This window comes from Lemur catta, chromosome 1, assembly GCF_020740605.2.
Source record: "Lemur catta isolate mLemCat1 chromosome 1, mLemCat1.pri, whole genome shotgun sequence".
Taxonomy (NCBI): Eukaryota; Metazoa; Chordata; class Mammalia; order Primates; family Lemuridae; genus Lemur; species Lemur catta.
The window spans coordinates 59,089,634-59,115,033 of record NC_059128.1 but is presented as its reverse complement, the minus strand read 5'-3'; the positions used below and the strand labels follow the sequence as shown (position 1 = coordinate 59,115,033).

At 36.7% G+C, this 25,400-nt stretch overlaps 1 protein-coding gene and 1 non-coding gene across 2 annotated transcripts in view; one reads left to right on the top strand and one right to left on the bottom strand.

Annotated features, from left to right (window-relative positions):
• The first annotated feature begins 1,252 nt into the window (after positions 1 to 1,252).
• The window catches only part of NUBPL (NUBP iron-sulfur cluster assembly factor, mitochondrial), a 212,589-nt gene continuing 188,441 nt past the window's right edge, over positions 1,253 to 25,400 (top strand). Inside the window, exons 1-3 of the mRNA XM_045569065.1 lie at positions 1,253 to 1,421; positions 1,968 to 2,115; positions 6,548 to 6,582. Of these exons, the coding sequence (XP_045425021.1) occupies positions 1,314 to 1,421; positions 1,968 to 2,115; positions 6,548 to 6,582 (291 nt within the window). The 5' untranslated portion in view covers positions 1,253 to 1,313. The remainder of the gene's footprint in view (positions 1,422 to 1,967; positions 2,116 to 6,547; positions 6,583 to 25,400) is intronic.
• LOC123631076 lies at positions 12,385 to 12,491 on the bottom strand. The gene has a single exon (XR_006732953.1). It is a non-coding gene; the product is annotated as a U6 spliceosomal RNA (small nuclear RNA).

Below are 25,400 nucleotides of genomic sequence, written 5' to 3'. Positions count from 1 at the left end.
AATCTTTTGTTAACTTATTCTGTCTTTTGCACTGGATTGTAAAGTTCTTGAGTGGAGGAATTATGTCTGGTTCAATGCTGAATACCCTAAGACTAGTGTAGTGCTTGGTACATGGTAGTTGCTCAATAAGTATTTGTTAAATGAATGAATTTTAAGTAGAAGTCTGGAAGAATTTGCAAAGCTATCTGGAAAGAAATAGATATTCAGCATTTCTTGTTTACTGAATGATTATTCTGACAGCTGTTCCCCTTATCTGTATGCTTTTAGCTTGCAATTTATAAAAATTGAGTAGAAAAAAAATTTAAATATTAATAAGATTAGTTGGGAAAACCTGTCACAAAATAATAAGTGATATAAAACAATAAGCTAAAAGTGTCAAACCTAGTGTAAGATAAAGAAAGGTGAATGAAACAATAAGGTTGTGGGAAGGGGAATGTGTTTTCAGAGCTTACTAAACGTAATGTACTTTGCTGGTAAATCTCATTTAACCCTTATAATAATTATTTGAGGTTGATATGTTATGCCTATATTAAGAATAAGGAAATTAAAGATCAGAGCAAAAAAACTTGAATGATCTTGTATCCTTGATACAAGTGACCTACAAATAAGAAGCAAATGAAAATAAATTAAAATCAACCCTAGAAAGCATTATGAAGAATATGTGAGGGTAAACTGTCCCATACTCCAAATGACCCTTTTGCTGCATCTGTAGGCACACTTCCTTTCTTCCACTAGGATAAACTCCATCTCCTCCCTCAAGCTCGGGCTCAGTCAGATTCCCTCTTGAGCAAAAGTTTCTTCATTACACCTGCTTTCTGATATAACTAAAGTTTTTCAAATCTAGTAAAGCACCCTAACCTCTCTTTCAGGGAAATGCCAGACACTCCAGCAGTGAATACCAACACAAAGCAGACTATTGTTATAGATCACGCAAGAAAAAAAAAGAGGCAAAACCCTTAACAATGGCAGTGTTTAAGTGACCACATACGGAGTTCCACCACTTCCTACCTCTGTTAAGTTGGGTCCAGTCTCTTTAAACTTTTCAAGTCTCAGTTTTCTTGCTAATAAAAAGAGGATACTTGTAAGAGTCTACTGCCTACTCTTGGACTTCTATAACGGTCAAATGAGATGTATGTTAAAACGCTTCACATATGGTAAAACGCTGCAAAATGTTTGTAGCTGGCTACAAACGAGACTATGGCAAAAAGTAGGCCGTTCGCTAGGAAGAGGGAGCCGAGCGGCGCCATGTGACGTCATCACCCTGCGCCCGCCGAGAGGGTTTCCCAGCAGGGTCCAGGGCAGCCTTCCGCGCCATGGGAACTTGGCAGCGTTTGCTGCGTTTTGGTGGGGTGGTACTCCGACCTGGTGGCGGGGCCACCGCCCCGCTTGGGAGAAGCCGGGCGTTGGTTTGTCGGCGCCAGGTCCGTGGTGCTGCAGGGCAGGGAGAGGCGGGCGGGCGGAGTTGCCACGCTGCAGGGCCTCGGGTGCACTGGTGTTGACTCGGGGCGAGGACTCGCGGGCCCACGCCCACTTGGCGGCTCTATGAGACCCCGTCAGTCCGCTGGGCGTCCTTGCTTTTTAGGCAGGCCTCCAGTAGGACCAGGCTGAGGTTTGGCGGGACATGAAGCGTGGTTAGAACATAGATATATGCCACGTTGCATTATTTGTTTTGAGTTATTTAGTAAATAAGATAAAGAGAAGGAAAACACGTGTAAGATTTAACTCCGCAAAGAGGCAGCTTATTTACTCTCCCCTTTTTTTTAAACGTCAGTGTATCCTGGCCGATAAATTTCAATTTAAGCAATGTGTCTTTACAATTGATATCACCAGCAGTAGGTAAATATCACTAAAGTGGAGATGAACAGAATTAGAAATGAAAATCCTCTTAATCGCAAACCCCGAATTGTTTTTACTTTACAGTGTGGTAATGTCTTAGTTAAAACGTTGTATATTTTATTTTTTTTAAGTTATCTGGTGCTGAGAGTGAGACACTAAAACAAAGAAGAACACAAATCATGTCCCGAGGACTTCCGAAGCAGAAACCGATAGAAGGTGTTAAACAAGTTATAGTTGTGGCTTCTGGAAAGGGTGGCGTTGGAAAGTCTACCACAGCAGGTATTATAGGATATTAATTCTTATCCTGAGTAAGAATTTATGCCAACTGGCAAGTGCATACTATTAAAATTATGGTTTTGTTTTTTTAAACAAGTTTATTTGTGAAGTTCTTAGTTTCAAGAGTTGGTAGTACTTAGGAGCTTAGATTTTGAAGTTGGACAAAGCTAGGTGGGTAACCAGGTCGTCTACCCCTTAACTGAGGAAAAAGTGGTCAGATTGCCCAGGAGATCTTCAGTTTACTTAACTGTAAAATGGGTATGATAACGTCTATCATAGGATGGTTATGCAAATTAAACAAGCTAACCATTTAGCCCAGTGTCTACAACATAGCAAGTGCTCAGGAATAGGTTGCTGTTATTTTTAAAACATCTAGTAACTTTAATACGAAATTATTTTTGTTTGTTGGTATTCTTTTTCAGTCTTTATCAATGTAGATAGCTACATATTTGCAATGAGATTGTTTGTTATTGTGCCTTTTTTATTTAACCGTAATACAATTTTCATCATTTATAAAGTCAACATAGATCTAATATTTGAAAATATGTGAAAAGATTTGATTGTTTTAATTATTTAAGATGTCATTTAATCTTTATGTCTTTTATATTAACATATTAAGAGCAGAGAATTTCTTTTGGTGGGTCTTTTTATTGATTGTAGATTTCACTGTTACTGCAATGCTACTTTCAGAACCCATAAAAGAAGTGCCACCAGAAATGAGTTAACAGCCAAGACTAACAACGAGATATTCCCAAAGTTTTCAAAAGAAAACTTTTATTTCTAAAAACATTATTCCAGTCTAATAATTAAAGGAGAATCTCTCTGTTCCCAATTTTTCTCACCAGAAGTAACTTGTATTATTTTTTTTTCAGCTTTGTTGGGGAATAATTGACAAATAAAAATTGTATGTATTCAAGGTGTAGAATATGATGTTTTGATATAAGTACATCATCAAATGATTTCCACAATCAAGCTAATTAACGTATCTTCATCCTCACAGTACCTTTTTTGGAGAGGAGGGTGGCGATGTGATGAGAAAGCATACTTAAGTTCTACTCTCAGCTGGGTGTGGTGGCTCACGCCTGTAATCCTAGCACTCTGGGAGGCCTAGGCGGGTGGATCGTTTGAGCTCAGGAGTTTGAGACCAGCCTGAGCAAGAGTGAGACCCCGTCTCTACTAAAAATAGAAAGAATTATATGGACAACTAAAAATATATATAGAAAAAATTAGTCGAGCATGGTGGCGCATGCCTGTAGTCCCAGCTACTCAGGAGGCTGAGGCAGGAGGGTTGCTGTGAGCTAGGCTGACTCCACGGCACTCTAGCCTGGGCAACAGAGTGAGACTCTGTCACGGAAAAAAAAAAAAAAAAAAAGATCAACTCTCTACTCTGTGTTTTTCAAATATACATTATTAACTGTAAACTGTAGTCACCATGCTGTACATTAGGCTTGCAGAACTTATTCATTTTATAACTGCAAGTTTGTACCCTTTGACTTGTATTATACCCTTGTAACTTGTATTATTAATTTGGAATCATAAAGCACTCATGTCTTATTATTGCCTCATATTGAATTTTCAGTCATTTCAAATAGGAATGGCTGCTAATTCAGGTCTTACCCAAATGATCTTTTTTGTAGTTGATGTTTAAAAAATTATCCTTATTGTTAATTTTCACAGAGTTTCTAGACTGACAAGATATTTTAAATTTTGAGTCTTTTTCAGACTATTTACCTAAAGTTGGGGCATATATTTACCTTAAAATTCTTTTGTTTTTCTTTTCTTAAAATTCTTTAGTTCCATTGAAGTCAATGGCATTTTGAAATAAGAAGGGCCAGGTACAGAGTTCTGTGAATATCACTAGAGATTTTGTGTGTGGACTTGAAGCCATATTTGGTACTTTCCAACTATAGCAGTTTTATGATTGTACAACTAGCTACACATCCAACTATAAAGTGTTATTAGCTCCATTTTTCCCCTATTTTGACCAGAAGGGAATTGTGGAAGAATTTGTCAGATGTTTTGAAAACATTAAGATTTACCAAATATTGTATTTATGATAGACTCCTAATCTATTACTATTTGATAGGCACTATATTATTATTAGTGTCTTATATAGTTAGTGTATTAATTAGTGTATATAGTCTATATAATTAGTGTATTATATAGACACTAAAATAATATAGACACTATATAATATAGACACTATATTATTATTTTAAAAAGATTAGTGATTTGTATTTTTATTTATTTTTATTTTTTTAAAGGCTGGTCAAGTGAAGCAGTGGGAGTGGAGAAGGAACAAAGGAATCTCTAACTGGTTGTGATCAATTAGTTTTAAACACCACTGCACTCAGACCAACCTGTTTTTAATGAATTCATACAATAATATCCTACACATTTTTGCTTTCTTTCCTAAGGGCCTACAGTCCATCTGATTGATGTTTTGTTTATAAAATTTAGAAGCTCTTAGTTTTTGGTTCTAGAAACTACCTCTTTCTGTTTTTTGAAAATTTAGAGTACATTTTCCTGTTTTCAGTGGTATGAATCCTTTTGCATGCTCTGTGATTCTTTGGACTAGATAAAGATAGAAAGTATTTTCACGATTGTAGCCATCAGTTCTTTGGGTTTTGTGCAATGCAATTTGTTGGGTGTGTAGGCCAGTACTTGTTTAAAATAGATTTTTTATTGTTTTTAGTTGGAAGGTGATCTGTTGTTATGGAATGTGAAAGCATCTAAATAGGAAAATATATGAGAAAGTGTACGGTGTGTGACATACAGTAGGTGCTTCTGTAAATGTTCCTTCTTTACTTTCTTTCTGTTAACATTATACCATCTGTCCCAGACAGCTGGCTTATACTTTCTCATAACAGCTCTGTCAGCATACCTAAGCCTTTGAAATAGGTTATTTCCATGCAACTCTGTTGGTATTGTATTTCTTTCCCTTATATGTATTTATTCCTCTCCCAAACTATTTCAGAATACTTCCCATTTGAATATATATGCTAGAGATAGTTTGGATTAGAATGATAACGTTTGATAAATACCAATCATGCACTTGTGATTCTATTGTATAAATGCAGATAGAACCTAACTTTAAGATGAATTACTCTCTAAAAGTTTCTTCTTTAAAGTTGAGTTACGTTTAACCTATCCTGAGCCTGAAATTCAGAATTATTTTATAATTTTTTTTTTTTTTTTTTGAGACAGAGTCTCGCTCTACTGTTCCAGCTAGAGTTCAGTGGCATGATCGTAGCTCACTGCAGCCTCAAACTCCTGGGCTTAAGTGATCCTTTTGCTTCAGCCTTCCTGGTAGCTGGGACTGCAGACATGCACCACCATGCCTGGCTAACTTTTTTCTATTTTTTTTGTAGAGACGGTATCTTGCTCTGGCTCTTGCTCTGGCTCTGGCTGATCTCAAACTCCTGGCCTCAAGCAACCCTTCTGCCTCAGTCTTCCAAAGTGCTAGCATTACAGGCCTGAGCCCCTGGACCCGTCCTATTTTATAATTTATAAAAATGAATTTATCAAGTTCTATGCCCTAGGCTAAGTACTTAGTGTTTCATTTAATCCTCACAACAGTTATGAAGTAGGAATTATCCTCCTTTTACAGAGGAGGAAACAGATTTATGGATAAAATAACCTATTCAAGGTTACACAATAAAAGGTAGTGGAGTTGGGGTTTGAACCAGATCTGCCTTAAAAACTTACGCTCTTAACTACTTTAAAGGAAACAACCCTGACATAATTGATAACATTGTTCTGTAAGGAAATGTGATTCAATTATAAGATCCTGTTAGTCTTGGAAGTGTGTTACTTTTGGAACTCTCTTTTCAGATGTAGCATATCCCTATTGCTGGGCTAAAGATGGCTTTGGGACTACTACTTTCTTCCTTGATGTCTCTGGGATTCACTGGCATAGGCAGTTTTGGGAACATGTATTACCTCTCTACCTTTTACCCTTTTCCCTTCCCTCTGTGCACAGTGGTCCAGCCTTTCATATACTGGGCATTTATGAGTTGGATACTTGGAACTCCTGCAATATCAACATTTATTTTTAAAAGGCTATAGGATCATATCCATTTTTATTTATCAAAAGGTAATTTTTTTACAAAATATACTTTTGGAAATAACTATGTATTCTGTTAACATTCTTTTTTTTAAAAAATAAGTGATTATTTGAACAAAATTGTAACAAATTATAAATGCATTATTGAAAATGTTAATTTTGGGGCATGTGTCTATTGCTTATGTTGTAAAATTACTTTCTTTTTTATCTTTTACTTTCTGTTTCTCTCTACATTCCTGTTTTTTACAAGTAAGGGAGATATATTAAAAATTTCTGTGCTTAGGTTATTACATTGAAAATATTAACAGATAAAATGAACTTTAATAGAAGGAAAGTTACTAAATTCAATTACTTTTTTGTTTCTTACAGTGAACCTTGCACTTGCACTAGCGGCGAATGATTCGGTAGGTGTTTGTTAATAGAAATATTAATTTATTAAAATGTTTTTAAGGCAGTGATAAAGAGCATATTGGTGTTTTTCATTTACTCTTTCAGAAGCTATATAGTGTAGTTTTAGTAAGTTGCGTGTTTCTAAGGAACTCAAAAAACTGCCAGTCAGTATTGGTTATATTTAATAATAATGATGCACTTAAGTGTTGACTGTATATTGTTTGCTATATGTCCCACAAAAGGCTTTGGCGTTCTTGCATGGAGGTCATATCCTAAGCCAATTTTCCCATTTATGATCTACAGAAGAATTATTCTGAGTTCAGTTTTTAAGTATTAGAAATTCAGGTTTTTTTAAAGGTAAAAGATGTTCTAAAAGTAATGTATATACATTGAAACAGAATTCAAACAGAATATATGTGTAATATAAAACTGAAAGTTCATATACCCTATTTTCTTCCAAAGGATTAACTGTAGGCTCTAGTTTTATGTATATCCTTTTAGCTCTTCCTCTGTCCATATTAAATTTTTTAAAAATACATACTTGTGGCCGGGCGCAGTGGCTCACGCCTGTAATCCTAGCACTCTAGGAGGCTGAGGCGGGCAGATTGTTTGAGCTCAGGAATTCGAGACCAGCCTGAACAAGAGCGAGACCCTGTCTCTACTAAAAATGGAAAGAAATTATATGGACAGCTAAAAATATATATAGAAAAAATTAGCCAGGCATGGTGGCGCATGCCTGTAGTCCCAGCTACTCGGGAGGCTGAGGCAGTAGGATTGCTTGAGCCCAGGAGTTTGAGGTTTCTGTGAGCTAGGCTGACGCCACGGCACTCTAGCCCAGGCAACCAAGTGAGACTCTGTCTCAAAAAAAAAAACAAACCAAAAAAAACCATATTTGTGTATGTGTGTGCATACAACTTTCTATGTTATACCTCATTCTTAATGGCTGCTCCATTAATGGTGGGCCATAATATATTTAACCAGTTTCCATTTGATGAAATATTTAGATTGGTTCACATTTTTTTCCTATTCTAAATGATGCTACAGTGAAGTTCTTACATACTAAGTGATGATATTTTTGTAGGCAAAAGTAAAGCTACTAGGTCAAAAGGTATGCACACTTTAGATTATACTCCTAAAAGTTTGCTTCATTTTTTTTTCAGCTATAGTTTTTGAGAGTACCTCTTTTTAAAATTCTCAATAATGTTAAATTTTATCTATCTTTTTAGATATTTAAAAGTAAAAATTAACATTGAATGTATCATGCAGCTCCATAAATTATCAGCTAGTTAATAAAATGCACACATATTTAAAAATTGATTTTAATTTATCCTTCATTCCTATTTTATAAAATACAGGCAAGAATCATTTAATAGGTTTCGCTGTCGCTATGCTTCTATCTTATTTTCTACCCTTGGTATGTAACTTCCAATAAGTTCCTATAAAGTAGTATATATGAAAAAATAATGTGTGGTATCTATACAAATATGTTATCAATGTATGGAGTCCAGAATCTGCCAGAACCCAGAATACTAGGCACATAGATATTCATGTCTTCTGATGCTTGGCTATATGTTACTTCTGAAAATTGGAAACTAATAAACAACATTTATAATATTTTGATGATGTAAATTTTATTCACTGCAGCATAAATGGACTTTTACAGAAGAAAATATAATCATGTTTCTTTAAAGTTGTGCTTCTAGAATGAGAAGATTGCAATGTCAAGGTCAAATTTTTTCTTTTTAAATTTCAACTCTCTTCCTTTTATGGGGGATTTATTTTCATATATTCCATCTTGTCCTCTTTCTTGAGTTCTTTTTTTTTTTTTTTCTGGGGACATCCTGGAGTCCTTGTATAGTTTGGTGGACTGAGTAACGGCCTGCCAAAGATGTGCACATCCTAATTCCTGGGACCTGTGAATATGTTGCCTTTCATGGCAAAAGGGACTTTGCTGATGTGGTTAAGTTAAAGATCTTGAGATGAGAAGATTGTCCTAGATTATCCAGGCAGGTCCAATGTAATCGTAAGGGTCTTATAAGTGAAAGAAGGAGGCAGGAGAGGCAGAGTCAGAGTGATGAGATGTAAGAAGGATTCAGTCCACCATTGCTGGCCTTGAAGATGGAAGGGGACTGCTGGTCAAGGAATGTTAGCAGCTTCTAGAAGCTGGAAAAGACAAATGGATTCTTCCCTAGGGGCTCCAGAAGATATGTAATTGTGCCCGCACTTTAATTTTAGCTCACTGAGATCCATTTGAATTTTTGTGGTAATTTCTTACAGAAGTAGGAAACTAATACGGATAGGAAGACAATTTGTTTAGTTCTTTAATTTCTAAGATGTTATTTTACCTTCATATTTGCTAATTTAAACTAGATTGCAGTTAACTAGAGAATTCCAGGTTCAAAATAATTTTCTCTTTGAACTTTGAAAAAACATTGTTTCCTTCGAGCATGCTATTGAAATGTCTGATGTTAGTCTGATTCATATTCGTTTGTAATCACTTGTGTTTTCCTTCTCAAAGCTCTTAAGGTTTTATTTTTTTTAAGTTTAAAAGTGCCACAAATATGTGTCTAGTTGTCGGCTTTAAAATTTTTTACCTGCTTAGAAATTGGCCTTGTGATATCAAGGCTTGAGTCTCTTTCAGCTTAGGGAGAATTTCTTCTTTTCATTGATTACTTTTTGTGATGTGTTTGTGCTCTCTCCAGAAACCTATTAGGTAGATATTGAACTTTATGCTTATTAATTTTTCTCTCATATTATCTATCCCTTTATCTTTTGCTCTGTGTTTTGAAAGATGTCTAAGACTTTTTCAAATGGCTATATTGAATTTTAGTTATTTAGCCCTTCTGAAATTTGTTTTTAATTTAGAAATTATATTTTTTTCCTATCATCCAGAACTGTTTCTTATTTTCTACTTGCTGTTCCTTAAAAAAAAAAAAAAAAAAGTACCATTCTCTTGAATCTCTCTAAGGATGCTAATTGGAATAAGTAAAAAGTGTTTTTCTTAATGATCTCTGTTTACTTAGGATGGTGATTCTTATAATGTAGCCCAGGTGATCAGCAAAATCAGCAGTATCTGGGATATTGTTAGACATATAAAATTTCAAGCTCCACCCCAGACCTACTGAATCAGAAACCCTGTGGGTGGAGACTGGGGTGCGATCTGTGTTTTAACCAGCCCTCTAGGGGATTTTGATGCATGTTAAAGTTTGAGCCATCTAAACCAGGGATTTAGATGTTTAAATTTCTAATCTGCTAATGGCACCCTTTTTAGTTTTCTAGTGTGGTTATTGTTTTCTTAAGTGTTAAACTAGTTTTTTTCCCTTGTTATTTCAATGGAATATGGAAGAAAAGGGAGATAAACATGTATGTTTAGGCAACCTTATTGAGGTAAGAGCTAGTAATACATTTTTTCTAGTAATAGTAATTAGGGTACTTAGTTACCCTGGAGGAAGGACTTTGTCTTCCTTAAAGAAGGAAGGAAACAGGGAAAAATCAGTGGATGGGAGGGTAGATAAGTTTGTAGGTGTGGGCCTCTTTTAATTTGGTTATCCTTTCAGCCAAAGCTTTGAGTCTTATAGACAATGTAAAGTAATTATGTATTAACTAATAAGGGATCAAAGAATGAAAAGAACAGTTAAAAAAGGGGTCAATTCCCTCACGTTAAATGCTGCTGGTCTTGATGAGGTGGTAGCTTGGGAAATTTCCTTTTTTCTCTTTCTCTTTTTTCCTTTCAGGCAGTAGAGATGAGGACAGCTTCATCTTTGATGCCATGTGCATGACACGGAAATTGGCAATAAGAAAGGAAAAGCAATAAGACTATCTCTGGGCCACCTCTTCAGAAAGCATTTAGTATCCCTTAAGTGTTTTTAGTCATGTTTGTAAAATCTCCCTTAAGAACATCTTTAGTATTCTCTTATCCTGATAGTGTTTTTTAAAAAATTCTTTTGAAATTTTGTAGCAAAGTTAGTGCAGAAATTATGAATAAAAAAGCCAAGAAATTTGAGCAGAATATTGTGATAATTCTAAGATAACGTGATATAATACTTTATTTCATGATTGACTACTATCTTGTTCTCTTTAATAGATTTGTATATACTTAAGAAAGGGGCTGGGTGTAATGGTTCATGCCTGTAATCCCAGCACTTTGGGAGGCTGAGGTGGTAGGATCTCTTGAGGCCAGGAGTTCAAGACCAGTCTGATCAACATAGTGAGACCCCATCCCTACAAAAAAATAGAAAAATCATCTGGGCATGGTGGCGTACCTATAGTCCCGGCTACACAGGAGGCTGAGGCGGGAGGATCACTTTAGCCCAGGAGTTTGCGACTGTAGTGAGCTGTGATGACACCACTGCACTCTAGCCCAGGTGATAGAGTGAGACCCTGTCTCAAAAAAAAAAAAAAAAAGAAAGAAAGTTAATAATGCTTATATACTTGATTAATAGTGTTTATGATTAGGGAGCAGCATGTTTGGCTTAAATAATTTTTTGAAATATGATCTACCAGAGTACTACATGAGTATAGAAAAGAAGAGCTATATCTTTCCTGTATGATTTTTATGTATCCAGCATAGTCCAGTGGTCTGTGTCCCAACTTAAGATTTTTTAAATATTATACTTATTTAGAGGACATGCTTGGTCTTTGAGGGAAGCTCGAGGTTCTTCTCAGCCCTTCTGTTTGCCTGAGCTGATACAGATGGTTTAAGTCCAAGGACATTTATTGGACATGGTGCTAGAATGTGTTGCTTTAACAGGTTAAAAGCTCCAGTCAGGATGGATTAGGAGTCTTTGGAGCTTCTCTGGTGATTCATTGTCACACAGTCTTAATTATTCTGTGTATCTCCTGTTGTAAGAGGGGTATTGTAAGACCTGTTTCTGCTTAAACCAGCTTTGCTTAAGACCCTGCTAACTCTTTTCTCCTGTATTTTCTATGGGTTGATACCTGTTTTTCAGCATTGGAATGGGAAGATCTAATGAGCTAAGGTTGTAGGCCTAGGGGAAACAGGTCCAGGAAGCTATTCATTTTACTTTTCATATTGTCCTTAGTAATCTGTGAAGTGGATTGTGTAAGCCACGGGGAGTTATGTAAGACAGTCCATTAGGGTGTGAGCAGAAAATTTTTCTTTTCTATTTGTATTAACTTTTATCTTATCTTTCAAAATTTTTCTTACGTATGCTTACTAATTTATATGATATTAGTATAGTAGCTCTAACAAATTTATAAAAAATATATTAACATAGTGAGGATGTATGTCCAGACATTTTTTTTTTAACTGATTGAGATACATGATCAGAAAAGTTTGAATGTCACGGGCCTGGGAAAAAAATTTTTTTCAGTTGGACAGTAAGTCCAATTCAAAAGAAGACTACTTTGTGGATTAAGGTAAATGCCTTATTGGAATAGGGTGTAAATTTTCCCTGCCTTTTGTACTTTCTTTGGGGATGTAGATAGATAGTATTATGCAGAGCAAAATTTGAGGATCATGTGTACTATGCATTTAAATATTGTATCCAGTGGTGTGCTAGAGCCAGCTCATACTGGCTTGTGAGAGCTGATTATTAAATTTCCAGTGGATTTTGTAAACGGATTTATATCATGTTGTTAGCTTGAAATAACCATTATGAGAGTATTTAAACCGTGGAGACTGGCAAACACTAAAAATCAAAGCCGCCCCCCCAACCTCAAGCTGGTTGTTAAACATTTACTGGTACCCCACTGATCATAAATATTAACAATCATATTTTTTGATTTTTCTCTTTTCTCTTTCTTCTAAACCACACTTATTATGGATCTCATTCTTTTTTTTTCATTTTTTTTTTTTAAATATGAAACGCTTCATGAATTTGTGTGTCTTCCTTGCGCAGGGGCCATGCTAATCTTCTCTGTATCGTTCCAATTTTAGTATATGTGCTGCCGAAGCGAGCACTGGATTTCATTCTTTTACAGTATAAATTTGATGCACAGTGTGGGAGAGCACTGAGACTGGAGAGGGAAACATAAAGTCCATCAGAAACCATTGATGAGCTTTGTGAGATTTCTGAGTCAATTCATTTCAGTTCAATTTAGTTAAGCAAATATTTATTGAACACCTGTAACACTCATTGCCAGACACCCTGGGAATATAAAGAAAAATAAATGTGTACTGCGGAGGCTTGTAGCTTGCTAAGATGATATTCACAAAAATTTAGTATATATAAATGTGTGCATATATTTATATAAATATATGTATATCTGTATGTATCTATATTTTTTGGTGGTATATAGCTGAAAGTGGTTCAGTAAGTTTCTTCTGTGAGAAGGTGTTAATTAAAGCAATATTTAATAAGGTTTTATTGTGCTTCATAACAGAGTAGACACACTGTTTCTTTTTCTTTTTCTTTTTTTTTTCAGACAGAGTCTTTCTCTGTTGCCTGGGCTAGAGTACTGTGGCATCAGCCTAGCTCACAGCAACCTCAAACTCCTGGGCTCAAGTGATCCTCCTGCCTCAGCCTCCCAAGCTGGGACTACAGGCGTGCACCACCACGCCTAGCTGATTTTTCTATTTTTAGTTGTCCAGCTAATTTCTTCCTATTTTTAGTAGAGACAGGGTCTCACTCTTGCTGAGGCTGATTTCGAACTCCTGACCTCAAGCAATCCTCCTGCCTGGCCTCCAGAGTGCTAGGATTACAAGCATGAGCCACAACACCCAGCCTCACACTGTTTACTCTTAAAGGTTTTATAACCAACCTAGTGAAGACAAAAGAAAGACAAATGTCTTAAGATGAGAAGATATATTCACTGTCAAATATACTAGCACATCTGTCCAAGATGACTAGTTTTTATTCCTGAGAAAAGCAGCCTTTTTTTTAATAGAGCATTTTCATGAACATAATTATATTTGATTTTCACAGAAGCCTATAATGCAGTCCATGTAATATTTATCAGTTTTACAGTCTTTATTGATTCTGCCCTATCCTTGCCACATTTCATCAGCCAGCAAATATCCTTGTTTCTATCTCTGCAATATTTTTCCAATATCTGTCACTTTATTTTCACTATTCCCACTGTAATTAAGGCTCACATTATCTCCTTTTGGCTCATTCATTAATTTATACCTCAAACAATTATTGAGTACCTAGTTTGTCTCAAGCACTGTGTTAGTTTGGAGGATACAGAAGTGAATGAGACATGTAATCCCTGCCTTTGAGGAACTCACAGACTAGTAGACCACTGCAATGACCTCTTACCTGCCTGTGCTTAAATCCTTCTAGTACATAATGCCAGACTACTCTTACTGTTAGAATCCCATTATTCTCCTGCTCAGAGTCACAGCTGAATGCCTTTGCTGGTATTCAAGATTCTCTATCATCTGGCTCCAGCCTACCTTTCTGAATTTAGTTATTCTTCTAAATGGTTCCTGTGCTCTAGCTAATCTGAGAGACTTGCCAAAGCCAGTCTGGGCTGGATAGCCTATGCTTTTGATAGCTTGTAATCATGCACATTTCTACAGGAATGTTTGCTTCCCCTTTCTTCAGCTTTATATGTCCTGTCTTTCAGGCTACCATGTATAGCTGTGCTGGATATATCCTGCACAAGGGTGTTGGTTGAGGCAATTGAGTGATGGCAGAAATCCAGGCTCCCCTCTTCTTGGTGTGCACCTGTGGGCTGCTTTCTAATTCACACAAAGGCACTGTGTGAGGTGATCTTGCCTAGAGGGGCAGCTCAGTGAAGTGTTCCCTGAATTCACCCCAAGTGAATGTTCTTTCTCCATCTTATGAAATCCAGTAACACTGTTTATTTGTATTATTATTACATTCATGCAGCCATTCTGGTAATTTTTATAATAATAAATATAATTATTGAGCATTTATTGTGTGTCAAGCACTATTACAAGTGCTTTATATGGACTATTTTAATCCTCATGACACGGTTCTTAGCTTATTTACTCTAATAGCAACCTTATGGAAGTAAGTACTATTTTGATCCTCATTGTAGGGAGGATGCAGAAATACCTAGGCGTTAAGTAATTTACTTGAAGTCATCCAGAAAGTAAATGGCAGAGCTAAAATTTGCATGCCAACCTAGATCCTGTGCTTTTAATCTACTTGGTATACTACTATTTTAGCTAGATTCTTATGATTAAGAACTGCATTGTCTTCATCCTTGGCTACCCTTGGCAGCTAGCACAATGTCTGTGACTTAGGAATATACAGGAAATGTTTCATACATGGATGAATTGATTGCATAGACAGATTTCAGAGTATGTAAGTACAAGGCCGGACGCGGTGGCTCACGCCTGTAATCCTAGCCCTCTGGGAGGCCGAGGCGGGTGGATCGCTCGAGGTCAGGAGTTCGAGACCAGCCTGAGCGAGACCCCATCTCTACTAAAAATAGAAATAAATTATCTGGACAACTAAAAATATATATAGAAAAAATTAGCTGGGCACGGTGGCGCATGCCTGTAGTCCCAGCTACTTGGGAGGCTGAGGCAGTAGGATCGCTTAAGCCCAGGAGTTTGAGGTTACTGTGAGCTAGGCTGATGCCATGGCACTCACTCTAGCCCGGGCAACAAAGTGAGACTCTGTCTCAAAAAAAAAAAAAAAAAAAAGTATGTAAATACAAAGTTTTGTGTTTTTTTTTGCTTTGTTTTTTGAGGTGTGGTGTGAGATGGAAGCATTTGCTGTGACTTAGTGGCCTACACAGTGTTCTTTTCCTGCTTCTTAAAAAATGTCATACAGTTATGTCTTGCTTACTGATGGGGATACATCCTGAGAAATGTGTCATTAGGTGACTTTTATTGTTATGTGAGCATTATAGGGTGTACTTACACAAACCTAGATGGTATAGCCTACTACACACCTAGGGTATAGGGCATAGCCTGTTGCTTTTAGGCTGCAAACCTGTACAATATGTTACTGTACTGAATATAGTAGGCAGTTGTAACATGGTCATTATTTTTGTATCTAAACACATCTAAACATAGAAAAGGTACAGTAAAAACACAGTATAAAAGACAGAAAATGATGCACCTGTATAGGTCACTTACATTAATGGATCTTGCTGAACTGGAAGTTGCTCTGGGTGAGTCAGTGAGTGAGTGGTGAGTGAATGTGAAGGCCTAGAACATCATTGCACACTTTTATACTGTGAGTGGTCCAGTGGGTTTATTTACAACAACATCACCGTAAACATGTGAGTCATGTGTTGTGCTATGACATTATGATGGCTATGGCATCAGTAGGTGATAGGAATTTTTTAGCTCCATTATAATCTTACGGTACCACTGTCATATGTGCAGTCCATCATTGACTGAAATGTTATGGTGCGCGTGACTGTACTCCATAATTCTACTTGGCCCTCTTCTCATTTTATACTCCACCTAGTAATCTCAATTTTTCCCACTGCTCCAGTTACTACTTATGTGTCCTTGATGCCAAATGCATCCACTATCCTGGATATCCCTCCTGGGTGCCAGAACTGTCTTTATAGTTGTCTATAAGCATTTCAAACTTCACAAAGCATTTCAGACTTTACAAGGATTTCAAACTCAGCGAGTGTAAAACCAAACACTTATTCCCTGTAACTGTCTTTGTACCATAGGAGTCATATGGTTCCTTCCTATCCCCCAAATTACAGTCACCTGTTCCTGCTGATCCTACCATTAAAGCTTTATAGAATCTATCCTATCGTTTCATTCCTTTAATGCCACTGACTTATTCAGGCCCATATTGTGGATATTCTGTGATGGCTTCTCTCACTATTATTCTGGCATTCCTATTCTCTGTTTTCTATGCTATGATGCTCTGAGGTAAAGACTAACACTTCCCATGTTATTTTAAAGGGTTTGTTTACTCATCTCTTCTGTGAACCTTTGGGGTACAATAATTTTGGTCTTTTTCCTTTTTTTAATCCTCACTGCCTAGTCCAGTAACAGCACATAGGAGGCTCTTGATAAATGTTAATGACCATGGAACATGTTAACTGAAGGGTGGTTGTGAATGAATGAATGAGTAAATAAATAAATAAAATATACATGGCATATTCCAAGTGTTGTATAAGGTGTCTGTAGTTTATTCAATGTAAATTATACTTTTTTTCTTGAGGAACTGAGGTAATTAAAATCTAAATGGGATAATGTATGTGAAGTGCTCAGCACAATGGCTGTCCCATAGTTAAGTTTTAAATAAATTTTTAGTATTGGTGGCTAAATAAAAGCTTTTGTAAGTAATATTTTAAAATAAAAGTTGATGCACATTTTACTTACTTGACAATTTTAGCAAAACTTAAGTTCTTATTTTCCATTGCTAGAATGAGTCATTAACAGACATTTTAATTAGATTTAAAGATGGGAAAGGAAGCAGTATCATTGTCAAAGAGTGTGTGTTCCTTTGGTTATTCTTTTTCATTGATGTTTACCTCAAAATATCTATTTTTTTCCCCATGATCACATAATGTCACTTTTTCCAGATGTATTGCTTTTTTGGAGTGCAGTAGTGCAATCATAGCTTACTATAACCTTGAACTCCTGGGTTCAAGCAATCCTCCTGCCTTAGTCTCCTGAGTAGCTGAGACTACAGTTACACACCATCACACCTGGCTAATTTTGAAAAAAATTTTTGTTGAGATGGGGTCTTGCTATGTTGCCAAAGCTGGTCTGAAACTTCTGGCCTTAAGCAGTCCTCCTCCCGTGGCCTCCCAAAGTGCTGGGATTACAGGCTTGAGCTACCACACCTGGCCGGGAACTATTCTTAGTAGCTATTATAGTACACCAAATGCCAGACTTTACATATTATTATAATCTAGAGTAGTAGTTATGATGTGAATTTGGATGAAATGTGGATTAAACTGTGTTTCTCACAATCACATGTGGGAAATCCTGATGTATACCACTTAGTTCAAGTTTATGAGGTTGGGGGCTCATCTTTTCCTTAACACCAGTGTTGTAAAGGGATACTATATTAAATTAACCCGTTCTTGATGTCTTTATTATAGCTTGGAAGTATATATAACAGATACATTTCTTATAAAAAGTATTTTGTTTCTTTACACATCTTGAGTTCTAAAATATATTGTTTTCAGTGTTAAGGTTAGCCATTTTGGAGGGAGGGGGTACTATTTTTGTTTAAAGTATAGTTATTTTAAAGTCAGAGGGGAAACTGGGGAAAGAACAATTACAGAATCATTTTTTCCATTTTTCAATTCAAAGGTAATTGTTGGTAAGAAATGTGTTTTATAAGTGCTTTTGAGTTTACACGTTTTGCATCTGCTGAAAGACTCAGAAAATATATTTGTAATAATAGAGCAAAAGTCTTTACTAAAACTAAGAATTTCTTTTAGGATAAGAAATGGAAATACTCATCATGGTGGATGAATTTTCTTGCATATATTTGATAATTGTGATATCTGCATACACACATTCATATATTCATTCACCAAATGTTTATTCAGGGCCTGTCATCTCCTAGGTGCTCTGCTTGGCGTGGAGGATATAAAGTTGAAAAAGCCCTGCCCCTGTCCTTATCTTAGTTAATTTATAGCCCAGTGACTATTTGGGAGATGGTGGTTTCTAGTTTGTTCTAGGCTCTCTGTATGACTTGGTGATTCTTTGATTGTCTCCAGTCTACTTCTCATTTACTACAGATGCTCTTCCAGATATTTTCTACTCTCATCAAGTCTTCTATCCCATTCTAGTTTGTTTCCAGTACATGGTCTTGCTTTCTATTTTGTATGAAAAATGGGCTTTTCATTGGTAACTTCTTTAATGTTCTCTCCCCTAATAAGTGTATCTCTATATAGTTATCATTACCTCCTTCCCCTCCTGCCTCAGAGGAAGAGATGGCAGTCAGATACCTCTACATGGGCTTTTGATCCTTTGTTTCTGGCCTTCTCTAGGACTTTGACTTATTAATTCCTTTTTTGTTATCTTCGGTTTCTCTTTACTGATTACTTCCTCTTGGTCAATAGTTAACTCAACATCTCCATTTGGTGTTCTACAGATATGTCAGATTTAAGTTATCTACATGGAACCAGCATAATTTTCTTCCTCTCCTAAATCTCCTGTTCCTGTATTCCTTAATAATTCACTCATATGTTACCACTACTTGTTTCAGTTGTTGATTGATGTGTAGACTGCATTAAACTTGATGATGTAAAGCAACACCATTTTATTATGCTCACATTCTATGGGACAGGAATTGGGACAGAGCACAACAGGATGGCTTGTTTTGTGGCTTTAGCTGGCAAGACTCAAATGGCTAGGGGCTAAAATTGGAGGCTCTTTGCTTACATGCTTGGTACCTGGACGGGAATGACTTGAAGGCTCAGTTCAGCTCGTATTGTTGATTAGAGTGCCTTTACATGGCTACTCCGTGTTTCATGGGCTTCCTCATAGTATGGCAGCCTCAGTGTAGCTGGACTTCTTAGTTGGTGGCTGAGAACTCCAAGAGTTAGTGTCCCAGTAAAAAGGGAGAAGCTGTATGGCCTTTTGTGACCTAGCCTTGGTAGTTAGGATGGATTCTTGATTGAAATAGTCATGTGTCTTCCCAGAATCAAGGGGAGGGGACATAGACCTTACTTCTGATTAGAGGAGTATCAAAAAACTTGAAACCTTGACATCATCCTTGTCTTTCATCTCTCCCATCTAACTGTACTTCTATATGTCAGTCACTAAGTGCTGGTATTTTTTGTTTTAGAAATATCTCTTTTTCCTCACTATCATGAACCTAGGTAAGAATTTTACCATCTTTCACTTAAGAGTTTTCCATAATCTCTTAATTGCTCTGTTTAACCTTACCTGCCTTAAATTAAATAATGATTCATCATATTGATTATAGGGTAGTTTTTATTGCATGCAGCCTCTGTCCAAATTGTTTAGCCTAATTCTTAGAGGGTGGTTCTGTCTAATTTTCCACTCTGTTCTTGACTTTGCTGGTACTGCTCCTTTGCACTGTCTTCCTTGCCTTCGTCACCCAGATCCTGTCATCCTTCAGGTCTCAGGTTGGATGTCACTTCCTTTGTAAAGCCTTCTTGGTGGCTTCAAATAATGTCACTTTCTCCTCTATTGGTTCCTATGTTTATCTCATGCTATTAGAGTGACCATGACTTCCACAAGGTCAGAGACTGCATCTTAAATCATCTGCCACCATTGCCAGGTCCATTGTTACATAGTAAATGCTAAGTGATTGAAAATAGATCACACTTTGGTAAAATTCCTCAAAGGTTTGAATGAGATACTGGGTTTTCTAAAATGTCTATATGATTACCAGGGAGCCATTCTTGCCTTGAGAGAATTAGGTTTAGAGAAGCTTTTAAATAAGGGAGTTTACACCCTCTGCTTCAACATTTTTATTTCAGTTAAAACATACAGCAACAGCCAAAAACTTACATTTGAAATGTTATACTTATGTGCCAAAAAATTTAGCGAAGTGGGCAAGTATTAGATTTAAAAGAAGCTTTGATAAGATTAGAGGCTCTGAGAATAAAATTGAAATCAGAACAGCATTGTTTTTGGTTGTGACATTTTGGAGCTTTAATTTTGGCCGTGAAATATTTCACATGACAGATTTCGTTCCAGCCTGTTTCTTTCTGGTCAGAAACATGTGGATAGTTCACTTTTGGCAGTTGTACTATGTGAAAGGGCTGGGGTCAGCACACTGTGCAGAAATGGGTCAATGAGCGTTCAGATGAAAGGGAAAACATTTTTTAAAGAGCCTTTATTTATTGCTGGTGTAATAAGACAAAATAATTATGAGCTTGAATCTCTCACCATGTTCTTGCTTCCTTCTTCATCTCTCAAATGCTTTGCCAAATTAACCACATCAACCAAGTTTACAGAGAATGGATTGCTTAAGAAGATTATTCAGAAAGTCTCTCTTTTGTCTTCCAAAAGGACAGAAGTTTCCATTGTACTTCTCTAAAAATCTTAAATGGCTGCTTAAAGAGAGCAGGCAGCATGTTCTACTTCAGTGAGTGATAAAGTACAACCACCTATTCTTCAGCTGAGCTGGGAGGAAGAACTCTATCCTACTGTTGCTTTCAAAGATGATTTTATTACTGTCAGGACAGATAACAAGCTAGGATTTTCTAAGGGCAATAAATGACAAGTTGGATTATTTCCTGTGGCTCTTAAACAATGTAACATTCTTGAATAAAAGGAGGAAGGTACTCAGGTAGTCTTTGAAGGAAGTCTAGATCCCCTGCAGGAGATAATGTTGCTCTCTTTTTCGATTTTTCCTGTATAGAACTGGAAGCATAAGCCTTACTCCAAACCCTGGAACAGCCTTTGCTCTCAAATTTGTGCTGGAATGTTATCTGGAGTGTGATGGGGCTCTTTGCCAATCACCGTGGAAACTGATGAAGGTGGCAGTGCTGTCCATTGGGTTATTTGGTGTGGCTTAAATAAAGAATGACCAACCTGTCTAATCCTATTCTCTACATATGCATTTTCTTTAAAAATGATTAAAAATATTGCTTACTTAAGGGAGAATAGGATATCTTTAGCATGTTTCCATTAGGCTATTTAAAACATTTTATGCAGCTGAAGGGTATCCCAGCCAAGAAACATTAATGAAAACTATCATTCTGGATGGGCATAATCCCATTGGTTTGTCATTTTGTCTGTTGGCCTCTGCGCTGATGTATGCAACAGAATAACAAATGCTAAATTTCCATTTACCTGTTTAGTGATAGAGAGGAACTTGTCATAGAAATTAAGGCATGAGTATTATGTTATCATACAATTGCCAAGTGAAATGTGGTTTAAGTGGTGGTGTCAGAGACATAAAAGTTAAAACCATCTGTGAGCAATTAAGGCAATTAAATGTTCATATTTTTGTAGACATCTAGTAGTACATCTTCTGAAATGACCAGTCTGTAGCTGAAGTTAGAGAAGGGAAAACTTACAGTAATCTTTAGATGTCTGAATCTTGACAGTCCCTCCTACTCCCTTAGTGGGGAACTGGTGAACAGAGGAGGAAGATCTGAGCAGAAACTGTCTGGGGGGTTATGTGGTGATAATAGAAGAGAGTTTTTTAATGAGTTAACTTTAAAAATGAAGGTGAAATTCACTTTGATAGAGTTTTGGGTTGTGAGCCACGCTGATTACATTGTGAAGGGTTTGTTCCATTTTCAAGGCCTGATCCTGATTGAAAGGCAAAATGGGAATTTGGATGATTGAGGCGTTTCCTCTCGGTTGTTTCAAATAACGTGCTTTCCTTCAATGTCCAATTAAGCCTGTTTGTATGAAATGAAAATCAAGGGTATAATACTCAGTGCTTCTACAAATAAGGATAATTTTATTCATTCATTTGAGAATTTGCTGAGTATTTACCATGTGCTTTACCAGGTACTTCTCTGGATCCTGGAGATATAGTGGTCAAAAGGTCAAAGTTTCTATCTTTAAGAAGTTTACAGTCTAGTGGAAGAGACATAGTAAACATATCTTTTAAGTAGTAATAAGAGTTATGAAAAATAATAAAGCAGTGTATGGAATAGAAAGTGATAGGAGGTGCTATTTTAGGTAGGGTTGTTAGGGAAGGGATCTCTGAAGACCTGACATTTCAGCAGAAGTCTGAATGAATTGAGAAACTGGGCCACAGGAAGAGCAAAAGCCCTGAGGTGGAATCAACTTGAATTATTTGAAGAATAAGGGGATGGTCAGTGCGACTAGGGTGGACTAGAGGAGAGGTAGGTAGGGACATGTCATGCAGAGCCTTATAAGCCATGGTGGAAATGTGGAGTTTTTCCTGAATACAATGTAGTGGATTTTTCACCAGAGCAGTGACATGGTCTGATTTACTCCTGAAAAGGATCTAGCTGTCATGTAGAGAATAGACTGTAGAGGAATAGGAAGGGAAACAGACTAGCCAGTAGCTAATGAAGAAGTGTAGGTTAGAGATGATAGCTTGGACTGTGGTGGTAGAGGTAGTGGTAACTACTTAGGTTTCAAAAATATTTTAAAGATAGAGTGAGGAGGACTTGCTCAAGAATTGGAAAAAGATGGTTCTTTTTGTTTTTGTTTTTTGTATAGTAAAATATACATAACATAAAATTGACCATTTTAATGACTTTAAAGTGTACAGTTCAATACATTCACATTGTTATATAACCATTAACACTATCTGTCCCCATAACTTTTTCATCATCCCAAACTGAAGCTCTGTATTCATTAAACAGCACCTCCCCATTTCTGCCTCCTCCCAGCCCCTAGTAACTACCAATTTACTTTCTGTCTCTAGGAATTTGACTGTTCTAAGTAACTCATACAAGTGGAATCATACAATGTTCGTCCTTTTGTGTCTGGCTTATTTCATTAGCAAAATGTTTTCAAGATTCATCTATGTTGTAGCATATATCAGAATTTCACTTCTTTTTAGGTTCTTTGGTTTTGGTTTTAGCAACTGTGTGAATAATAGTGAAATTTCATGAGATGAAAAAGATGGAAAAAGGAGGAGAGATTAGGGATTAAAGTCGGTTCTTTTTTTTTACACAAGTCTAAAATGCTCAATAGACACCCAAGTGGATATATTAAGTCCAGAGATCAGAGAAGTGGTTGGGCTGGAGATTTAAATTTGAGTGTTCTCAGAGTATGTGTGACATTTAAAGCTATGGAACTGAGTAAGATCACTTGGGAAGTAAGAGGAGACTTGAGAAAATAGTGTTTTCATTAGTGGTACAATTTAAAGTTGTGAATAAACAAATACATATATTCAAGAAATTTTTCAAAAGAAGACATAAGAATGGCCAAAAAACGTATCAAAAAATGCTCAACATCCCTAATCATCAGGGAAATGTAAATCAAAACCACAATGAGATACCACTTATCTCCGGTGAGAATGGCCTTTATCAAAAAATCCCAAAACAACACATGTTGACGTGGATGCGGAGAGACAGGAACACTCATACACTGCTGGTGGGAATGCAAACTAGTGCAACCCCTATGGAAAGCAATATGGAGATACCTTAAACAGATTCAAGTAGACCTACCGTTTGATCCAGCAATCCCATTATTGGGCATATACCCAGAAGAACAAAAGTCATTCTTTAACAAAGACACCTGCACCCGAATGTTTATAGCAGCACAATTCACAATCGCAAAGATGTGGAAACAACCCAAGTGCCCATCAATCCACGAATGGATTAGTAAACTGTGGTATATGTATACCATGGAGTACTACTCAGCTATAAGAAATAATGATGATACGACATCTCTTGGGTTCTCCTGGAGAGAGCTGGAACCCATTATATTAAGTGAAGTATCCAAAGAATGGAAAAACAGGCATCACATGTACTCACCAGAAAACTGGTTTCCCTGATCATCACCTAAATGTACATCAGGGAAGGATACCAATTGGATATCAGACTGGGATGGGGGGTGGGGGGAGGGGATGGGTGTATGCCTACATGATGAGTGCGTTGCACACCCTCTGGGGAATGGTCATGCTTGAAGGTGCAGAGCTGGGGAGGTGGGGGGGGGAGGGGATGGAGGTATGACTATATGATGAGTGCCAGGCGCGCTGTCTGGAGAATAAGAACGGACGCGCCTGGGACTCTGACTCGGGGGGATGGGCGGGACATGGACAATGTATATGACCTGAACTTATGTACCCCCATGATGAGCTGAAATAAAAAAAAAAAAAAAAAAAAAAAAAAAAACCAAATACATATATTCTAAGATTTATTTAAATTGCTAAATTGTGATAAATTAGAGAGTTTTAAAAAATGGCATTGGTTTTAAATGTTCTAATTGGTATAGCACATTGGCTTTAAGCAGTTGTTTGCTTGCTATTTTATTAGCCAATTCTCTTACTTTCTTTGGCTTAAAATAGTGTTAAGCTTTGTTCTTTTAGTACTCTGAGACACTAAAAAAATTTTGTGTCAAGGTGAATTGGGTACTGACTAGAATGGTTATTTCTAGAAACTATACAGAATAGAAATTTTATCATAGTAGGGGCAATTTGGAAATTAATAGTTGCTTGTGATAATAGGATAGAGGGGGCTTGTTTATGAATGAAGTATTTTAGTGAGCTAACAGCAGCTGTGCATGACTAAGGGTGGCACCTATCCAGGGGAAGAACGTTTTGGGGAAAATTTGTATACTTTTTTTTTTCTTTAACAGCAGCAAGGCTTAACCTTTTTAGTTAGACTACTGGTGTCTTTTCTTTTCCAAAGGATTAAGTTTCAAAAGAGGGATCAGACCACTCTGGTGGGGTGAGATGGGGGTGGAGGAAATATTTGGAACAAGAGGGATGTATGCAGCAATACGGGGGGTAGAACTTTCCCTAGACACTGTGGTTCATAGGCATTTGCCCAAGTACTTAAGAAGCAAATCTTAGTATCACTTGTTTTTTTCTCCATTTAATGAGACTTGCTCAGCTTGATTAGCTCCCAATTTTGTCTTTATAATGGTTGTACCATGGAGCTTGTGAATACCAATTCTTTTGAAAGAATTTTCCCCATTATAAGTATTACATGTTTTGAGCATCAAATCTTTGCAAAGTAGTCTGGTAGTAGAAATAGTTTTTATAATGGAGAAAAAAGGGTTTTGGTTTCATGTTGCTAAAGGATGTTGTAATTAAAAGAAAAAGGAAAATTTGAGAATATAGAGAGTACACCAAATGTCATTTTTGAAGGAGGAAATTGAAGTCAGGAAAGAATAGACTTGCTTGGAAACAAGTCCTATAAATGGAACTTGAGTAGCTAACATCTGCCTCTGACAAAATCCCCTGCAAGGCTGCTATTTTTCCTCGTAGTCCTTGAGTTAGGGCTCTGACATTTTCATATTTGCCATGGAAATGATTGTGATAATATAAATGATGTTTTATTTTTATACATGATTAGATACGGAAGATGGAAGCCA